At 42.1% G+C, this 21,754-nt stretch overlaps 2 protein-coding genes and 1 long non-coding RNA gene across 3 annotated transcripts; 2 read left to right on the forward strand and 1 right to left on the reverse strand.

Moving 5' to 3' along the window:
- The first annotated feature begins 6,984 nt into the window (after window positions 1-6,984).
- Window positions 6,985-7,906, forward strand: LOC142892571 (zinc-binding protein A33-like). The gene has a single exon (XM_076032784.1). It carries the CDS (start codon window positions 7,191-7,193, stop codon window positions 7,818-7,820), a length of 630 nt encoding a protein of 209 aa, XP_075888899.1. The 5' UTR covers window positions 6,985-7,190; the 3' UTR covers window positions 7,821-7,906.
- An 8,888-nt stretch (window positions 7,907-16,794) lies between these two features.
- Window positions 16,795-17,496, reverse strand: LOC142892597 (uncharacterized). Its single transcript, XR_012927466.1, has 2 exons — window positions 17,421-17,496; window positions 16,795-17,036 (listed from the first exon to the last, which is right to left on the reverse strand). It is a non-coding gene; the product is annotated as an uncharacterized LOC142892597 (long non-coding RNA).
- Window positions 17,497-18,085: 589 nt separating this feature from the next.
- LOC142892557 (tripartite motif-containing protein 16-like) lies at window positions 18,086-20,525 on the forward strand. The gene has a single exon (XM_076032756.1). The coding sequence runs from the start codon at window positions 18,292-18,294 to the stop codon at window positions 19,957-19,959; it is 1,668 nt and encodes a 555-aa protein (XP_075888871.1). The 5' UTR covers window positions 18,086-18,291; the 3' UTR covers window positions 19,960-20,525.
- Window positions 20,526-21,754: the final 1,229 nt, after the last annotated feature.

A 21,754-nucleotide genomic window follows, 5' to 3' on the forward strand; every position in this document is an offset into this window, starting at 1 on the left:
TGAGAGTTTCACCTTTCAATGTTAAAATGTTCACAATTTTACACAAAACTATCAAGTCGTCCGCTGGCGCTGCCTCTCTGGCTCCTCCTGCTGGCGTTGCTGCTGCTGCTGCAGCCCTTCATAGACCAAGCACACAGCTGCTCCTGCCACAACAACTTTGCGCGCTCCTTCAACATCATGCTGCGCTACCAAGGACCTCCACCCACCTAGAGGAAGGTCCTCAAAGGGACATAAAACAAACAAACAAACAAACAAACAAAAAAATTCATATCTGAACGACATTCATCATCATCATTATCATCGTCAATATCATGATCATTATTCAAGGTTGTTTCATTGTCTGTGTTCCACTTTCAACTCTGGGACTCACAACTGCTGTTTAATCTGGTTTAAGGTTTACTAGAAATGAAATAAATACATACAACTATGATATCTGAAGTAGAATATACTCTCCTAAAGTACTTTACACCAACAAATCAGAGTGACATGAACATTTTGCAAAGACAAACCACCTGTCAATCATCTTCCAGCAGGTTTTAACAGCTAAAACTCTCCCAGAAATCTCACCCATCAATTCTTTCTCTTCTTTTGACACTTGCTATTTTCCACCATATTCATTTGGTTCAGTACTAAGAAGGCAGGATGATACTGCAATATTCTCTGAAACTACAGTATCCCCCTCAGACGCTCGTGTGGGCTCAAAAACTTTTAAAAACAGTTACCTCTCCTGGAAACCAAATTATTTTGCCTTCACTCTTCTGTCTTTCTTTCTTTCTTTCTTTCATTTCTTCCTTGTGCTCCTGAAAACACGCTCCACTACTCTCACTTTACACGGACAAATACTGTTGCTCTCTGGCGCCCTCTGTTGTTCTGGCCTTCACGCGTCCATTGAGTGAAGCAGTGCAGCGCTTTGCATAGTTTGTGTATCAGTGTTTTTAATCAGCTGATATGTAAAATGACATTTGGTGTGAGGTATGACGTCATCAGAGGGAAAAACAGCTGGATATTAATGACAGAAGGGTCGTAGTACTTTGAGTACTTTGACTTGCCATGTTAAAATACTGCATGTGCTCAGCTGTTACTGTGTGAAATCCACAGGTGGGGATTTATTCTCTTGTTTCTTCCATCAGTGCATATTCTGCTTATGTATTATCTGTATATATGTATTATCTTAATGATGAGACCTTCTGGGAGAAGAATGAAAGCAAAAACTGTCCCGTATGTAAAAGAAACTCCTCAAAGGATAGTCTGCATCCAGACTTTGCCCTGAAGCAACTGGTTGAGTCGTTGGCTGACAGCCAGCAGTCTGGATCGTCTGAGACAGTGGAAGCAGTGAAGGTGGAGCTGCTGTGCAAACACAAAGCAGAGTCCATAATGTTCTGTGAGGATTAGCAGAAAGCTGTGTGCTCTGTGTGTGAGTTTTCTCTTCACCAGGGTCACAAGGTGGTTCCTGTGGAAGAAGCAGTCCCAGGACTGAAGGAGCAGCTGAAGTCTAACTTCACAGCTTTAAAGGACAAGAAGAAGAAATACGGAGAAGTTGAGTTAAAATTCAAACAAGTGATTCAACACTTGGAGAAGCATGCGTCGTCAACATAGAAGCAGATCAGAGCAGAGTTTGACAAGCTCCGCCTCTTCCTGAGAGAGGAAGAGGAGTCCAGACTGGCGGCTCTGAGGGAGGAAGAGGAGCAGAAGAGGAAGACTGTGATCAGAGAGATGGAGGAGATTCAGGAGAAGATGTCTTCTCTTTTTTTTGGAATATTTTATTTTCAGTTTTTACATTTATCACACAAAGAAACAAAAAAGTCAATATACCAGCAGTATATAGGCACAAACTAATCAAGAAACCTGTCACTCCACCCCCCCCCCCCCCAAAATAAATACATAAATAAATAAATAAATGAAATAAAATAAAATAAAATAAAATAAAATAAAATACAAACAGGTCAGTGTATGACATTATTACCGATTTAGACACTTGGTATAACAGATAGATGATTATAGTGCAGATACGGTTGCCATATTTTCAAAAAAGTGTTGTACTGATTTCTGAGGCAGTAAGTGATTTTTTCCAGGGGTATGCAACTATTCATTTCAAGCAACCATCTATCAATGAAAAGGGGGGAGTCAGATTTCCAAGACATCATGATACATTTCTTTGCTACACTTAGAGAAATTCCCATAAATTTGAGCTGCGTTTTGTCGAGTGAGCCACAAATATTTGCCAAGTTTCCCAATAGGCACAGTTCAGGATTGACTGGAACTTCAACTCCAGTGATTTTGGTTAAAGTAGAGCAGACATCATGCCAGAAAGGTTTCACTTTAATACACAACCAAGTACAATGTAAAAAGCAACCCACTTCAATGTCACATCTAAAGCACCTATCTGACACATCAGATTTAAATGAATGTAATTTTTCTGGGGTGAGGTATAATTGATGTAAAATGTTATAGTTAATCAATCTATATCGGGCATTGATGATATTTAACAAACTATTTTGGCAAAGATCTTCCCAGAGTTGTTCGTTAATTGTAATGTTCAGATCTGACTCCCATTTCATCTTGGACTTATGTAAGCCTGACTTTGGGCTCTCATTCAACAGCAGGTGGTACATCTTAGAAATGAATCTTTGTGTGTTCCTCCCATGAAGAAGCTTTTCCACATTATTCATAACAGGCTGAGTCATTTCCGAACCTAAATTAGATCTCAGGAATTATCTTAATTGGAGATAACAGAAAAAAGTTTGCTTGGACAAGTTATATTTCCCCTACATATGTTCAAATGTCATGAAAAGTCCAGTATCGAAACAGTCCTCCAAATGTTGTATTCCTTTATGATGCCATTGGTCTAGGATCTTATTGTTAAGAGTCTTGGGTATAAGATAATTCTGTTTTAAAGGAGTTTTAGGGGACAATTTCATCTTCAGTCCAAGGCTTTTGTGGACCTCGTGCCAAATTTTAATTAAATGTCTAAATATAGGGTTATCTGTCTTTTTGTTTATAGTTGCAGAGTTATGTTTATAAATGAAGTCACTGGGAGTTTTTTCTTTCAAGGGGTGCAGACCAATTTGTATCCAGTTGGGGGCCTCACTGCCCTCGAAGAAAGATGAGATGAATCTCATTTGAGCTGCCAAGTAGTATTTCTTAAAACTGGGCAATCGAAGTCCCCCTGAACGATGATCCCACGTTAGTTTCTCAATGGATACCCGAGGTGTTTTTTGGTTCCATAAGAATTGTCTGACATATCCATTGAGGGTTCGAAAAAAGGATTGTGGGAATGGAATAGGTAGAGATTGAAACAAATATTGTAACCTTGGTTGTACATTCATCTTAACACAATTCATTCTGCCAATCAAGGTGAGAGGCAAGAACGTCCATCTACGCAAGTCTTCTTCAATCTTACTGAGCAGTGGGAGATAATTCAGTTTATACAGGTTTTTGAGATTGCTGTCTACAAATATACCAAGATATTTTATACCATCTGTAGGCCATTTAAATAGACTTGTTTGCTGAAGTTCAGAGTGGTCAAAATTCGTTAAAGGAATAATTTCACTTTTTTCCAAATTGACTTTGTAACCAGAAATATTACCATACATATTCAAAACAGTTTGCAGTTTGGAGAGAGAGTTACCAGGATCTTTTAAGTACAAAATGATGTCATCTGCCAAAAGATTAATTTTATGAGTTATCTGACCAACCTGGAAACCTTTTATATCAAGATCATTTGTAATTGTTTGAGCTAAGGGTTCAATTGCTAAAACAAAAAGTGCTGGGGATAAAGGACATCCCTGTCTACTTGATCTGCCTAGAGGGAATGCAGGCGAAATTTGTCCATTGGTGCTAATTTTACCTTGGGGTTTATGGTACAGAGTTTGGATCCATTTAATAAATAGTGGGCCAAACTCAAATTTGGCAAGCACTTTAAATAAATATGCCCATTCTAACCTATCAAAGGCTTTCTCAGCATCTAAAGCCACAGCTATACTGGGTTCTGTTTCAGATTTTGTTAAATTAATAATATTAAATAGGCTGCATAGATTATTAGCTGAGGAACGTTTTGAGATAAAAACCACTTTGGTCCGGGTTTATTAGTTGAGGCAGGTATTGACTAAGCCTGTTAGCCAGGGCTTTGGAAATCAATTTATAATCTGTGTTTAACAATGAGATTGGCCGGTAAGAGGAGCAATTCAATGGATCTTTATTTTTTTTTTATGAATGACAGTAATTATCGCTGTAGAGAAAGAATCAGGAAGTGTTCCTGTTTCTGAGGCTAAGTTGATGACATCAATAAGAAGTGGGAGAAGTAAATCCTTAAATTCCCTGTAGAATTCTGGAGGGAACCCATCTTCTCCTGGTGATTTGTTTGCTTGTAATGAGCGAAGAGCTTTTTCAATTTCTGTTTGTATAAAAGGACGATCAAGGCTATCTTGATCTTCCTTGCTGAGCTTGGGCAGCTGAATCATGGACAAAAATTCATCAACACTATTCATATCTTCTGGAGGTTCTGATGTGTATTACTGCGTATAGTACTGTTTAAATGTATCATTAATTTATTTAGGGTTATATGATAGCAAACCTGTTTTAGTCTGAATCGAATTAATTGTCCTAGAGCTTTCCTCTTTTTTTAGTTGCCAAGATAGAATTTTGTGTGCCTTTTCTCCCAGTTCGTAGTATCTTTGTTTGCTTCTCATGATATTTTTTTCAATTCTAAAAGTATGCAGTGTATTATATCTAAGCTTTAGATTTTGATTGTTGAAACTCTTTTTCCAATTTTAAGATGTCTGCTTCCAGTTCCTCTATTTCTGCCATGTATTTCTTTTTGACACCTTTGGTATAGGAAATTATTTGTCCCCTTAGAAATGCTTTAAGTGTGTCCCATAATATGAAACTGTTGGGGGAAGAAGGACAGTTTGTATCGCAAAATAACTCAATCCGTCCCCTTATGAATTTGCAAAAATCTGGTTTTTGAAGGAGGGTAGGGTTGAGACGCCACCTATAGACATTAGAAGTTTTTTCAGGCATATAAATTGACAGTGTCAAAGGAGAGTGATCTGACAATATTCTAGGTAAATATTTAGATTCTATTGCTCTGTGAGTCAGGTGTGTCGATAACAAGAAAAGATCAATCCGAGTGTAAGAGTTATGCCGACCAGAGTAGAAGGAGTAGTCTCGGGCCTGAGGATGCATCTGCCTCCACATATCAGTTAAGTTTAATTCCTTCATGAAGTTAATGGTGGTTTTACCTGCTTTAGATTTGGTTACTGATAGAGCTGACTTATCTAGAAGAGGATCCAGGCAGAAATTGAAGTCTCCCCCTATTAGAATGTTTTTATGTCCACCTGAGACCTTCAAGAATATATTTTGAATAAATGACTCATCATCATAATTAGGCGCATAAAAATTCAAGAGGGTCCAGGGTTCTGAATAAATCTGACAATTCACCACAACATATCTACCTAATGTATCAACAATGGTTTCTCCAATTGTTACAGGGGTGTTCTTATTTATTAGGACGGCCACTCCCCTGGCTTTAGAGTTAAAAGATGATGATATTACGTGCCCTATCCAATCTCTCTTCAATTTTCTATGTTCTAGGGGTGTTAAATGGGTTTCCTGTACGAAAGCAATGTCTATTTTGAGTTTTTTCAAATACATCAAAACTCTCTTCCGTTTTATTGGTCCATTAAGCCCATTCACATTAAAGCTTACAAATTTCACCACTCTATTCATCAACCATAAACTTTCTTAAGAAATATTGTCCCATCCATATCATGCTTCCCGTATAACCAAGTATTTCAAAATAAAGCACTGACCGTGCAAGGAGAAAAGAAAGGAAAGAAAAGAAAAGAAAAGAAAAGAAAAGAAAAGAAAAATATGCTATAACTACACACACCCTCCCCTCTCCCCACGCGTCTTGCGCCTTCCCAAACCTGGCGCATGGCAGGCATGATTATCAAAACGGGACCTACTGGGCAAATGACTAAACCATTAGCCCCCTCTCTGCAACATTCTAATGTCAACAAAAATAACAAATGACATCGCGTAGAAAAATAAATAAAGTACAGTACCTCAAAATGTGCGGGTATGACAGCAGTTCAAAATGGAAGCAGCATAGCTGTTTTGAACAAATGGTAACATCCCCTTAGCACAATCGTGAGTTAAATAATAATGATAATAATAAAAGAAAAAGAAAAGTTTTGCCTGTGCGGATCAATCTCCTTCCCGTACGTTATCCTTCTTCAGGAACTTAGTCGCCTCCTCCGGGTCCACGAAAATCTTGGGCTCTTCATCTTCTCCCGGATAGACGTAAAGCTTGGCCGGGTACCGTAAACTGTATTTTAATCCCTTGTCGCGTAGAGCCTGTAGCACTTTTTTGAAGGCTCGCCGTTGAGCCATGACCTCACTGGTATAGTCCGGGAAGATAAGGACTTTGCCTCCGTTGTATTCCATGGACTGTTGTCTGCCAAGGCGTAGAATTAACTCCTTCTGCTGAAAGTGATGGATGCGCGCCAGGATTGTACGCGGTCTTGTGCCGGTAGCCGGCTTCGGCTGGAGGGATCGGTGCGCCCGATCCACCATAACTGGATGCGGGAAATGTTCATCACCAAGCAACTTAGGGATTAGTTTGGAGACAAATTCAGTGGGTCTACCTTTCTCCTCATCCTCCGGTATCCCCACAAGTTTAATATTGTGTCTCCGGGAGCGAGCTTCCAAGTCAAGGACTTTAGTCTGGAGCTGAGCGTTGTGTTTCGTTAGCTCAGTGCATTTAGCCTCCAATTTTAGCATGCAGACGTCAAGGTCGCTCATCGCTTGTTCTTGATTGGTCACTCGAGTTTGAAGTTCAGCCTGTGAAGCTGCAAGTGCTTGAAACTTGGCTTCAAATGCATCAAATCGTTCATTTATGCAGCGAAGGATTGATTCGGACATCTCTTTGCATATTTCTTTACACATAGCGTAGGTTTGGTCCGCACACTGAGTATCGAAGATGTCTTCTCTGTCCAGCACCATCACTGCTGTTGAGAAGGAGCTGCAGCAGAAGGACACCATGGTCTTCCTCAACAGTTATAAAGGCCTTCAGAGCAGAGCCAGAGACCAGTGCTCCCAGTCAGAGCCACAGCTGCCACAGCTGCTCCCAGGAGCACTGATCAACGTGGCCAAACACCTGGGCAACCTGTCCTTCAGTGTGGCAGAAGATGAAGGACCAGGTCCACTTCAGTCCAGTCATCCTGGACCCAAACACTGCAAACCTCTGGCTCCACCTGTCTGATGACCTGACCAGTGTGAGATGTGAAGAAACACCTCAGCAGCTTCCTGATAATCCAGAGAGACACACTAGACATCCCAGTGTTGTGGGTTCTGAAGGTTTCAGCTCAGGAGAACACAGCTGGGAGGTGGAGGTGGGAGATCATCCTCGGTGGGCTATAGGTCTCGCTAAAGAGTCAGCTGACAGGAAGGGTGAGAGATCTGCCTCACCAAAATATGGACTCTGGTGTTTATCATATAGAAATGGAAAATACACTGATGGTCTTGGTGACACTGTCACGGTGGAGAAGAGTGTGGAGAGACTCAGAGTCCAGCTGGACTTTGGCCAGGGGAAGGTTTCCTTCTACGACGTTGTGGACCAGACTCACATCTGCACTTACGAAGACACTTTCACTGAGAAACTCTTCCCATTTTTCAGTGTTGGACAGGCTGGAGATCAGAAAACTGCTGACATCAGGATGTGTGAGAGAGATTTTTCAGTGATGTTTGAGAAGGAATTTCTTTCTGTTTTGGAATCAGATTCAGATTCAGATTCAGATGTATATTTCGATTTAGATTAAGATTTATTGGCACTTAGATCCACTGTTTAGGTGCATACATGTAAAATATTTAGGCCCGCGAGCTCCAGTACATTAAGAATTGCATAAACATGATGGATTTGACTCTTTGATCGAGTTTGAAAATGATTTGAAACCAGTTATGGACGATGGAAAAATGTCTTCAATCAATCATGTAGAAATGACAATGTTTGTTTTTTGTTTGTTTTTTGCTTTTATAAACCATTTTTTTGAGAAAAATTAAAAACCAAACTCACATCAAAACTTAACATTTATCTTTCAGCCCTCAGAGGTTTTCTGAACTTCATCATTGACTTCAAAAACAATCAGATATCAACTTAGTTATTGATATTTGTAAACTGTAATTGTCTATTTTTGTTATTTAAACTAGTGAGAACACACGATTGGTCATGTTGGGAAGATTGTTTTAAAAATCAACTTCATCCTTATTGGATATTTTTTTCATCTTTGTGCTTCTTTGACTGTCAGAAATGTGACAGGGACCTCCTGATTCAACCGACTCATGATGAAGATGCTACATCAGATGTTTGCTGCAGATGTTGTTCTGTCATTACCAGCTGATATAAAATGTGTTGCATTAATACGTCTTGTGCAGCCGTGTCTGGAGGAAAACCTGTCGACAAAGTTTCACCTTCAAAAACAATGTTTTGTCAATAAATTTGCTCTGTTTTTGAGAGGTTCTGTCTCAATATACAAACAGCCTGCGTTGTGTAGCGTTGGTGCAAGGCATCATGGGAGGTGTAGTGATGTTTTTGGGGGAAGGTTGAGGGTTGATGAGAAGGTCGTTGCCCTTGGGTCACATTGATATTATGGGAATAGTCTGACATACATTGTAATATAATCATGTTATTTAGTGAAAGTTTCACCTTTTAACATTAAAATGTTCACGATTTTACACAAAACTATCAAGTTATTTTGTAAAAGTTTCACTTTTTACATCAAACTCACGCTATTTCATGAAAGTTTTGTTTTGACGTGAAACATTTCATGGAATTCCGTCATACTGAGTCCTGTTGTTTTTCCTCGCGTGGCAGTAAAGTGTTAATGAAAGGAGTCGTAGTAAAAAGTCGTCAAAAAAATAAATACTCAAGTAAAGAACAGATACCTTGAAAAGAAAATCGACTTCAGATCAGTTAACAAAGACTTTCAGAATAAACTTGCAATCACAGATAATGTGTTTATAATGTTTTAATGAGTCAAAGTTGATTTTATTGTTTTTTGGAAACAGATTCGGGACCACTCCCACCCCCCGCCCAGCATCATAACATTGTTATTGTTGATACTTCTTATTGTCATATTAGCATTTTCACTTTTCAATGAAGGTCAATGAGTGAGATGATCCCCACAGGAAGTCACCTGTGTCCAGTTCAATCAGGAGGCCACAGTCATCCTGTCACTTCCAACCATGTTATTCTACCTGCCTGTCACTATTGCACCACTCATTTAATGATGTGGATTAACTCCGTGTTTGCGGCGCTCATACAGTCTCTCACTGCATCCAGATGAAACTCAGTTTGTGTTTTGATTTTGTCATTTTTTTCAAAATGTTTTGAAGCTGATGGAGTTTCCCAGTGAACGATGGTCAACCTCAAAGTACAAATACTCAGTGACCTCACTAGATTCTTCAGGTATTCATACTTTACTGGAATATTTCTTTTTCTAAAAACTTTTTGCTACATTTGTGCACTAAGTTTCAAAGTTTTTAAAAGAGACAAACTGTGATCAAAGTTGATCACTTTGATTATTATTTATTATTATTGTTGTTGTCGCTCAAGGTGGAGCTGTTTGACCTCTAAATTCTGACTTATTATTATTAATATTATATTAATACTGCTGCTGTTTCTCTTACCGCTGCTGTTACTGCAGTTCTTCCTCCAATGCAGCAGAGGGCGCTCCAACCATAGAATAGAACAGCAAGGAACACAAAATAGAACGCAATAGAAGCCTTTATTAATCCCACATTGGGGACATTTTAATCATAACAGCAACGATATAAAGCAAAGAGAAGTCAAACTATATGAATCAAAAAGACATCAAGGCTCTCTGCTATCTGCCATCTGCCACATTGCAGATAGCCGATGCCTATCCAGAGCCCACCGCATCCTGTCCGACCCCACCCATGAAAAAAATGAAATAAATACATACAACTGTGATATCTGAAGTAGAATATACTCTGCAGTCTACTAAAGTACTTTACACCAACATATCAGAGTGACATGAACATTTTGCAAAGACAAACCACCCGTCAATCATCTTCCAGCAGGTTTTAACAGCTAAAACTCTCCCAGAAATCTCACCCATCAATTCTTTCTCTTCTTTTGACACTTGCTATTTTCCACCATATTCATTTGGTTCAGTACTAAGAAGGCAGGATGATACTGCAATATTCTCTGACACTACAGTATCCCCCTCAGACGCTCGTGTGGGCTCAAAAACTTTTAAAAACAGTTACCTCTCCTGGAAACCAAATCATTTTGCCTTCACTCTTCTGTCTTTCTTTCTTTCTTTCTTTCTTTCTTTCATTTCTTCCTTGTGCTCCTGAAAACACGCTCCACTACTCTCACTTTACACGGACACATACTGTTGCTCTCTGGCGCCCTCTTTTGTCCTGGCCTTCACGCGTCCATTGAGTGAAGCAGTGCAGCGCTTTGCATCGTTTGTGTATCAGTGTTTTTAATCAGCTGATATGTAAAATGACATTTGGTGTGAGGTATGACGTCATCAGAGGGAAAAACAGCTGGATATTAATGACAGAAGGGTCGTAGTACTTTGAGTACTTTGACTTGCCATGTTAAAATACTGCATGTGCTCAGCTGTTACTGTGTGAAATCCACAGGTGGGGATTTATTCTCTTGTTTCTTCCATCAGTGCATATTCTGCTTATGTATTATATGTATTATCTTAATGATGACAAAACAATAAATAAAGCTCTGTCATTATCATTGAAGGTTCTTTTATATATATTCTACCTGCCTGTCACTATTATCTATATACATGTATGTATATGTATATATATATATATATATATATATATATACATATATATATATATATATATATATATATATATATATATATATATATACAGCGCCTTGCAAAAGTATTCACCCCCCCCCCTTTGCTTTTATCTATTTTGTTAGATTTCAGCCTGTAATTTAAATGTTTTTCATCTGAATATTTCGTGAGATGGATCTGCACAAAATAATCTAAGTTGGTGAAGTGAAATGAGAAAAAAATATATAAAAAGAATAATTTAAAGAAATAAAAAAGTGGAAATTGGCATGTGCATATGTATTCACCCCCCTGAAGTCAGTACTTTTTAGAGCCACCTTTTGCAGCAATTACTGCTGTAAATCTCTTCTGATAGGTCTCTATGAGCTTGCGACATCTTTCAACTGGGATTTTTGCCCATTCCTCATGGCAAAACTTCTCCAGCTCCTCCAAGTTGGATGGTTTCCGCTTGTGAACGGCAGTCTTCAAGTCAAACCAGAGATTTTCAATCGGATTGAGGTCCGGGCTTTGACTAGGCCATTCTAGCACATTTAACTTCTTCTCCTTAAACCATTCATGCGTAGCTTTAGCAGTATGCTTCGGGTCATTGTCCTGCTGGAAAGTGAACCTCCGTCCCAGTCACAAATCACAGGTGGACTGAAACAGTTTTTTCTCCAGAATGTCCCTGTATTTAGCACCATCCATCTTCCCCTCTAAGCGGACCAATTTCCCCGTCCCTGCTGCTGCAAAACATCCTTATAGCATGATGCTGCCACCGCCATGTTTCACTGTGGGGACAGTGTTCTTGGGGTGATGGGAAGTGTTGGGTTGCTGCCAGACATAGCATTTACCTTTGTGGCCAAAAAGTTCAATTTTAGTCTCATCTGACCAAATCACCTTCCGCCATACATTTAGGGGGTTGTCCACATGCTTTTTAGCAAATTCAAAACGTGCCTTCTTATTATTTTTAACACTGACAGGTATTCACTGGCCACTCTTCCATAAAGCCCAGCTCTATGGAGTGTACGGCTTATTGTGGTTCTATGGACAGACACACCAGTGTTTGCTGTAGAACTCTGCAGCTCCTTCAGGGTTACCTTTGATCTCTGTGTTGCCTCTCTGATCAATGTCCTCTTTGTTGTCTGTGAGTTTTGGTGGTCGGCCCTGTCTTGGCAGGTTTGTTGTGGTCCCGTGTTGTTTCCATTTGGCGATTATAGATTTGATGGTGCTCCGGGGGATCATCAAAGATGTAGATATTTTTTTGAAACCCAGTCCTGACTTGTATCTCTCTATAACTTTGTCCCTGACTTGTTTGGAGAGCTCCTTGGTCTTCATGATGTGATTCTTCTTGCTAAGTAGAGTTGCAGCCCATTGGGGCCTCTCAGAGAAGGTGTGTTTATACTGACACATCATGTGACACTTAGGCCCTGTTTGCACTTGGTCACTTGTAACTGTTTTGCGTGATTGGATCACGAGAACGGATCTCGCAGCATCTGTTCGCACTTAGCCATTAACATGCGTCTCGAGCGTGCCATTTGTGATCGCATCACCCCCCCCCCCCCCCCCCCGAACCTATGCAAATGCAACATGCGTCATTTCCGTTTTTAACGACTGGGGGCAGTAAAGCGCAAAACCACGGCGAGTTTTACATGACAGCGAATAAGAATCAACTTCCTGTTTGCGCACTATATCAAGTCACTCGTTTTAATTCTACTGCGGCTCGTATGGATCCGAACGAGGAGTAACGACTGGTGGGACAGAGTGGTGACGACTTTATTTTCGGATCAACAGTGGCTGGCAAATTTTCGGATGCAACGTCGCACATTTAATCACATATGTGGGAAACTGCGACCGCTGCTCCGCTGACAAAATACGCTAATCCGGAATGAAATTTATGAGCATGCTAATAAACGAGTCTAACAAAAATGATTTGTTTTCGCTTCTGGTTTGTAACTTTATATATATATATATTATATGACGAATGCGTTTTTATCACCAAAACCACCTCGGGAATCGGATGACAAAACGGATTTGGACTGTTTGCACTTGGTCATTTCATGCGTTTTTCGTAATCTGATCAGCAAAAAACGCATGAAATGACCAAGTGCAAACAGGGCCTTAGATTGAACACTAGTGGACTTCATTGAACTAATTCTGTGACTTGTGAAGGTAATGGATTGCACGAGCACTTTTTAAGGGGCTTCATAGCAAAGGGGGTGAATATATGCACATGCCAATTTCCACAGTTTTATTTCTTTAAATTATTCTTTTATATATTTTTTTCTCATTTCACCTCACCAACTTAGATTACTTTATGCAGATCCATCTCACGAAATATTCAGATGAAAAACATTTAAATTACAGGCTTAAATCGAACAAAATAGATAAAAGCAAAGGGGGGTGAATACTTTTGCAAGGCGCTGTATATATATATATTTTATATATATATGCATATATATATACATACATGTATATATATATATGTGTGTGTACAATGTGATATATATATATATAATTCAAATATAAAAATACAGACATACACATAAGTATATGAGGTATATCAATATAAACACGTAGATATGAATAGATATGTCTTATACATCTACTATTCTAAAATTGAAATAGGCTTGAATGTTAAGTGGTGGGGTGGTATAGCTGCTGTTTGAGAGGGCAAGAGTCCAAAATTGCACATGATCTGTGGCTAAAGCTGGCAGCAAAGATGAAGCGATGGCACCTCCTCCGGCTCCCAGTGTCGTGGTCATCACCTGCCAGGGACACACAAAGACTGCAGCAGTATCGTGCACATAATGGGTAGTTCAGCTGGAGAGGAAAAAGTGAGTGTGAATGCACTGTTAAATTATTTCACAGTCTAATGCAGTGGAAAAAATGCTGCATATTTCTGCGATTAATTGGAAATGAAAATATTATTCCTGTTTAGGTTGTCCAACACTGATCAGTGCTTATCTCAGTGTTTCTCAACTGGAGGGTTGCGAGCCAAAAGTGGGCTGTGGCCTCGTGGCAGGGCTGGATTAAGGATACAGAGGCAGTGTTTCTGTTAAAAACACTGTTAACCACACCACAAATAGGATCCACCTGCTAGTAACATTGTCACATTCATAGCCAGGTTGTACCTGTTACATTAAAATCACCAGACCCTATACATTTCTAATATACACATGCAAAAGAGGCTGAGTGAGACTTTCCCCTAATTTCTGTCCAGTTCACCGGCAAGTTGGAGATTTTTGTAATACATTTTACATCATGGCACTTTGTATTGTAATGTTTTCTCCCTGCCACCAGATGTCAGTAGCTCCATGTATTTTACCAGCGGCGTCAAGTCACTGGACAATCTGTCGCTGATCGAGCTCAACCTGGACAGAGCGGAGGTCTCTGCGCATTTTAGCAATGAACACTCGTCGGTATGCCTCAACTAGTCCTTCCCAATCTAACGGTTGTGTGTGTTGACTGGTCTCAGGGATGACCCAGGGACTATGTTTCCATCTTTTATTTACTGCAGAAGACAATAAAACACATGTTAACAGTCTTCTGGCCTGTCTCCCTGCACCTCTTGTTCCCCTCGTACATACAACACGGAATTGTGAGGGATTGACTCGCTGTTGATTATCTCTGAATATACATCACAATATGCAGTTTACAATATATTGTGATGCAGTTCACTTGGAAACAGCAAGAAAAACAGACAGAAAAGAACGTATATTTAAAGGTCCCATATTATGCCACTTTTCCACATATAAAATAGTTCTCTAATGTGTAAAAGGCCTGTCTGTGACCTGTGTCTTTCATCAAACCATATCCCCAGTAGTTTAAAGTGCTGCACCTTCTCCAAACCCTGATGATATCATTTGAACTGAACCTCCTTCCCAATTCTTTTCCTTGTAAAAATCATTGCTTTGCTTTTATCAACTGAAAATCTCAATGCCCAGCTATTGGCCCATTTCTCTACTTTTAAAATAGCTTCTGGCATTTTTTGTAGCCCATCATCTGCAAACAAAGAACAGCCCATCCCCTGTTGCACTTGTGAAAATACTTCATTAATCATGACTGAGAATAATAATGGACTCACAATCCTCCCTTGTGGCGTTCCATTCTCCAGCCTAACACTTTCTGAGTACACATTTCCTGCTCTAACTTGTATCTTTCATGGTGTCCAGAACACGGGAAGCATTGCAGTACAGAGAATCCAGAGATCCAAAGGTGGCATCAGCTGGTATCCAGTTGCGAACAGGCAGGAAATGGAGTGCAGGCAAAGCCCTGGTCGTGGCTGAGTCTCGACTGAGGCAGAAAGAACTGGTGGGGTCCATTGCGACAGGGCATGCAGGCATTGGCTACTTCCCGTCGACCAGGGTTGATAAGGCCCAAGGCAAGGAGCGCCAACATCTGATCCAGGAGGAAGTGCGGGCAGGCGTGGAGGAAGGACAAGCCAGCAGGATGGTGGGAATGGTGCAACAAGGAGCATGGACTAAATGGGAGAATGTTCTGCAACGGAAAATCACCTGGTCCAACATCTGGAAAGCAGACTTCCATCGCACCAGGTTTTTAGTCCAGGCTGTTTATGATGTCCTTCCAAGCCCAGCAAACCTCCACGTCTGGGGCAAAACGGAGACACCATCTTGTCCCCGCTGTTCAGGACGGGGCTCCCTGGAACACCTACTCAGCAGCTGCCCAAAAGCCCTTGGAGACGGGCGCTATCGCTGGCGCCACGACCAGGTGCTTCGGGCAGTTGCTGACAGCATCGCCTCCGCCATCAACACCAGCAAAGGCCAACACAGACCACAAGCCATAACATTCCACAGAGCTGGAGAGAAGCCCAACAGACCACCACAGACAAAGTCTGGCCTCCTCACCTCCGCTAACGACTGGCAACTGGAAGTGGACCTGGGCAGACAGATGAAGTTCCCTCCCAGGATAACATCAACCAGGCTTCGCCCAGATATGATCATTGTCTCCGATATCACCAAGCAGCTGATCATTCTGGAGCTCACTGTGCCATGGGAAGAACGCATGGATGAGGCCAATGAGAGGAAGCGTGCCAAGTACCAGGAGCTGGTGGAAGAGTGCAGGAGGAAAGGCTGGAAAACAATCTGTGAGCCTCTGAAGGTGGGCTGCTGGGGTTTCGCAGGGCGTTCACTCTGCAGAGTGTTCACACGGCTAGGACTCGTCAGGGAGGCGAAACGGAAGGCAATCAGATCCGCAACTGAAGCCGCAGAGAAAGCCACAAGATGGCTTTGGATAAAGAGGGCAGAAACGTGGGCAAGCGCTGCTGGGACGCAGGCCGGGGATTGATCACCCTGGCCGGGTCGCCTGGGCTGAGGGGGTCTGATGTTGAAATACCCAAAACCCCCGATGATCCCGGGATACAACATCACTGATGATGTGCCCCAGCGCATCCGCAAGATGTATCTTTCACCTTTCTAACTTGTAGAACATTTTTTATCCATTGCTCCATCTTCCTTCTTACCCCCATTTTAAAAAGTTTCATTAGCAGCCCTTCTTTCCATAACATGTCATATGCTTTTTCAATATGAAAAAAAACTACTCTCACACTTTCTGTATTAATCTGTGCTTTTCTTATTTCATGCTCTAAGCACAGCAGCAGCCTTCTCTAGGGGGGCCCCCTAGGGCTGCCAAAATGTACACCACAGCAACGACAACAATGCGCAATTTGCAATGACATGACACCGCAGCAGCAGACCCCCCTTGTAGGACCCCGCCCCATCTGCCTTCAGCCTGCACCTGAACACGTACCGCGCGACAAGCGATACTGGTCACGTCACACTTTTGGTTACAGTTTGCAAACTTGCCAAAAACTTGCTTGTGCAGACAACACGAAGAGGAGTTATGGTGGGAAATAGCGCCGAAGTCCCGCGGACCTGCGGAAGTATCTTCGCGACTCTGTCTCTCCATGCGATGCAGGCAAACTACCTTCGCGATCGACCGGCAGATCGCGTAATTTATGACTGCCTCACGCGGGCTGGAAAGGGACACAAAGCGGGCCAGATGTGGCCCGCGGGCCGTACTTTGCCCAGGTCTGCTGTAGGGGCTAACACAGCTAACTAAGGTAACAATTAAGCCATGATGAATCCAATGAAGGCAGGCAGACTGACAGTCAAAGAATAATAATAATAGCCTAATGATAATAATCCTAATAAATTGCTTGTATGAAAAGCTATACATTTTTTATTTCATCTGACAATATTTCATTCATTCATTCATCTTCTATACCCGCTTATTCCTATTCAGGGTCACGGGGGTCTGCTGGAGCCTATCCCAGCTGTCTTAGGGCGAAGGCAGGGTGACACCCTGGACAAGTCGCCAGTTCATCGCAGGGCCACATAGAGACAAACAACCATTCACACTCACATGCACACCTACGGACAATTTAGAACGTTCAATTGACCTCACATGCATGTTTTTGGAGTGTGGGAGGAAGCCGGAGAACCCGGAGAGAACCCATGCAGACACAGGGAGAACATGCAAACTCCACACAGAAAGGTCCCAGGGCCAGGCCCCGGAATCAAACCCACGACCTTCTTGCTGTGAGGCGGCAGCGCTAACCACTGCACCACCGACTATCTGACAATATTTATTTCCACTATTTTATTTCCACCATTTAAATGTTTCATATGATATATTGTGGCATTTTTTTCTTTTGATTTGACCTGAACTATTCTATTTACTCAGGTTAACATTTTTTTTTGTATTTAAAGTTCAGATACTTTGCATTGCACTTTTGTAATAAAGAAAAGTTCATATATATATATATATATATATATATATGTATATATATATATATATATATATATATATATATATATATATATATATATATATGTATATATACATCACAGCCAATCAGGTACCACCTTTAGTTCCTCCAAACGTGGTTCACCGGAAGGCCATGCTGCAATAAATTCCAATTGTCCTGGTGAAAAACATTAGGTCCAGATGTGGCACTACACAGTGATTGTTCAACATAGTTGGCATCTGGCTTTGTTGTTGTCGCCCACATGAAAATGTTTCCACATGGCTGACTTGACTCCTTGCTGCTGGCGTGTTGCAGTCAGTTTAGCGTGAACAGCCATAAACTGGCATCAGTGTGGTGGTGTCAGTACATATTGTAGAGTGAGTAGAGTACAAGACCATGGATTTGGTAGCGATCCTCCATATCAGTAACGCCATCAGAGCATTCTGAACACACACACACACACACACACACACACACACACACACACCCCGACACTCCTCTTCCCGGAATGAGTCAGGAGGTTGGAATCCCCGCCCCCTGTGCTCCCTGCAGCCAATTACAGCCCTGACTGGTTGTTTCCTCCCCCTCAAGTCAAACTGGTTTCGTTTCTCAGGAAATGAAAGCCAGTCAGTCAGTCAGTCAGTCAGTCAGCCAGTCAGTCAGCCAGTCAGTCAGTGAGTGTCTCTCAGAGGTGAAATGGCTCAGGCAGCAGCTCAGCTGGACCCAGAAACCTTCTCCTGTTCCCTCTGTCTGGATCTTCTCAAGGATCCAGTGACCACTTCCTGTGGACACAGCTACTGCAGGAAGTGTCTCCAACACCACTGGGATGCAGAGGAGGAGAGGAGAGTCTACAGCTGCCCTCAGTGTAGGAGGACCTTCACACCAAGGCCTGTCCTGGAGAAGAACACCATGTTAGCAGCTCTAGTGGAGACCCTGGAGAAGACTGGACTCCAAGATGCTCCTGCTGATCACTGCTATGCTGGAGCAGGAGATGTGGCCTGTGATGTCTGCACTGGGAGGAAACTGAAGGCCCTCAAGTCCTGTCTGGTCTGTCGGGCCTCCTACTGTGACTCTCACCTCCAGCGTCATCGTGATGTTCCTCCCTTACAGAGACACAAGCTGGTGGAACCCAGCCAGCAGCTCCAGGAGAACATCTGCCCTCGTCACGATGAGGTGATGAAGATATTCTGCCGCACTGATCAGAAGATCATCTGTGGTTTATGCTGTGTGGATGATCATAAAGGTCACGACACAGTGGCAGCAGCAACGGAGAGGACTGAGAGGCAGAGAGAGCTGGAGGAGACCAGGCAGAAGATCCAGCAGAAGATCCAGCACACAGAGGAAGACCTGAAGGTGCTTCAGAAGGAGGTGGAGTCCATCAACGGCTCTGCTGATAAAGCAGTGAAGGACAGTGAGAAGATCCTCACCCAGATGATCCGTCTGCTGGAGAAAAGACGCTCTGAGGTGCAGCAGCAGGTCAGATCCACACAGGGGGCAGCAGTGAGTGGAGTCAAAGAGCTTGAGAAGAAGCTGGAGCAGGAGATGATGGAGCTGAAGAGGAGAGACGCTGAGCTGGAGAAGATCTCACACACACTGGACCATAGCCAGTTTCTCCACAGCTTCTCCTCACTGCCAGCACTCAGTGCGTCTCCAGACTCCTCCAGCCTGGAGATCCGTCCTCTGAGATACTTTGAGGACGTGGCAGCAGCTGTGACCAAGCTGAGAGATGAAATACAACAAGTTCTGATGGAGACTCAGACAAACATCTCATGGACAGTGAGCAACGTTGATGTTCTACTGAAGGTACCAGAACCCAGGAGCAGAGAGGACTTCCTCAGATGTTCACCTCAAATCACTCTGGATCCAAACACAGTGAACAAACATCTGTTATTATCTGAGGAGAACAGAAAAGTGACATTCATGGAGGAAGTTCAGTCTTATTGTGATCATCCAGACAGATTCACTGACAGGGAGCAGGTCCTGAGTAGAGAAGGTCTGACTGGACGATGTTACTGGGAGGTGGAGTGGAGAGGGGGGGTTGGTGTAGCAGTGGCCTACAGGAACATCAGCAGAGCAGGAGGGTCAAATGGAAGTTTATTTGGATCCAATGACAAATCCTGGCGTTTATATTGTTACCCAGGTGGATATGTGTTTCGTCACAACAACATCAGGACTGACGTCTCAGGTCCTCAATCCTCCAGAGTGGGAGTGTACCTGGACCACAGAGCAGGTCTTCTGTCCTTCTACAGCGTCTCTGGAACCATGGAGCTCCTCCACAGAGTCCAGACCTCCTTCACTCAGCCACTACATGTTGGACTTCGTATTGTTGGTTTAAATTCTTCAGCTGAGTTGATGAAAGTGTGAATGAAGTCGTCAGAGAGACTCTAAGCTGAATTCTCACCTTTGATTCTTCATCTGTCTTCACGTTTGTTGCCCAGCGTCTCCGGCTGTCAATCACACGGTGGGCGGGGCCTGGACGCCACTTCCGGTTGGTGCTCCTGGTGACTGTTGTCCACCTGATGTTTGTCTCCACGGCTGCTGGCTGTTTGTGCCACGTTGTTTCTCTTCCTCTGCAGCCCATTCATCCCACAGATTAATAATGTGTCATTAGTCCACATGACAACTTTATTACTGTGGAAACACAGCTGAGGTCTGTTTCCACTCTGGACCTTTCCACCCTGACCTTTGACCTTTCAACAACTCATCCATCTGATCAACCTTCTGGCTGTTGATCCGTTTGTCAACAATCAGATGAATGCATGTAAATATTGTGAGAGAATTTTGTCTTTTGATTCTGCTTGTTGGCTCAATGTGACAATAGTCAATCAATAAGTCATGAAATATGCCATCAGTCTATATTGCACAACAATGTCAAGTCAATGATCAAGTGTTGAATTGAAGCAATAAAGCAACAAGACAATCCAGATAAAGTCTCTGCTTGTTGGCTCAATGTGACAATAGTCAATCAATAAGTCATGAAATATGCCATCAGTCTATACTGCACAACAATGTCAAGTCAATGATCAACTGTTGAATTGAAGCAATAAAGCAAAAAGAAAATCCAGATAAAGTCTCTGCTTGTTAGTAGATTTCTCTTCTGTCAAGATCTCCATGTATTCACCACAGACATTTAGAAAGTCCACACCATGAAGACAAGATCAAAGTTTCAAAAGCACATCAGTCAATGTAGGAAACAGCTGATATTTCTCTGGCATGAAGGAGGAGGATGCCACACACACACACACACACACACACACACACACACACACACACACACACACACACACAGAACGGCAGATGAGTGCTGCAGTAACAGTCTGCTCCACTAGGGGGTAGCTGACTCCAGTCCTGCTGCAGCTCTGTTTCCACAGCAGCTGTTTGTTTCCTCCAGGTGTTAGTCGGGTCCCACCACAGGTGATGGAAAGTTCAGGTGACTCAACTCAACTAAACTTTATTTATAATGCACTTTAAACACAACCACAGCTGACACAAAGTGCTGTACATAAAAACATAAAAGCATAAAAACCAACAGTAAAACAATAAAAGCAATAAAACAAATACAGTCTCATGCTCACAGTTCCACGTTGTATAAATGAGGGTAAGTCATGTTAAAGGATGCTGCTGCGATTTATAGTTATTTTCCGTCAGGAACGATCTATTAATGCTCCAGTTGGAGTGCACCAGTCTCGTCTAAATACCGCTACTGTTGCACGTTTGTTTTATGTGAGTTTTAATTATTAATTTTAGTTTTTATTGACAATTTTCCCTTTGCGCCGATTGTGCTGTGGCAGGCTGCTATGCGGCTAGCGCAGCAGAGACAACATGGCCGACTTGCCACCTTTTTTTTTCAATATTGTTGTTTTGCTCGTTGAGGGGAACAAGAGGTGCAGAGAAAGCCAGAAGACTGTCAAATGTCCTTTATTGTCTTCTGCAGGTACGTTTCCTTTGTTGAGTGAAGGTGTTTTTGCTGTTTTGTTTTGTTTTTTCCCCACATATTCATTGCCACTTTGTCCAGTAGGTGTCACTGTTCACCCGTCCATAACAGTTTGGGAGATTGCGTTAAATAGAAGTGCTTTTTTTTTTTTTTTTTTTAAATCTTTTTCTCTCAGTTTTCAAGTCAGCTGTATATTGTAATATATAACAACAAATTGCACAGTTC

This window comes from Nelusetta ayraudi, unplaced genomic scaffold, assembly GCF_046127955.1.
Source record: "Nelusetta ayraudi isolate G7.1 ecotype Tasmania unplaced genomic scaffold, CSIRO-AGI_Nayr_v1 ptg000037l, whole genome shotgun sequence".
Lineage (NCBI taxonomy): Eukaryota > Metazoa > Chordata > Actinopteri > Tetraodontiformes > Monacanthidae > Nelusetta > Nelusetta ayraudi.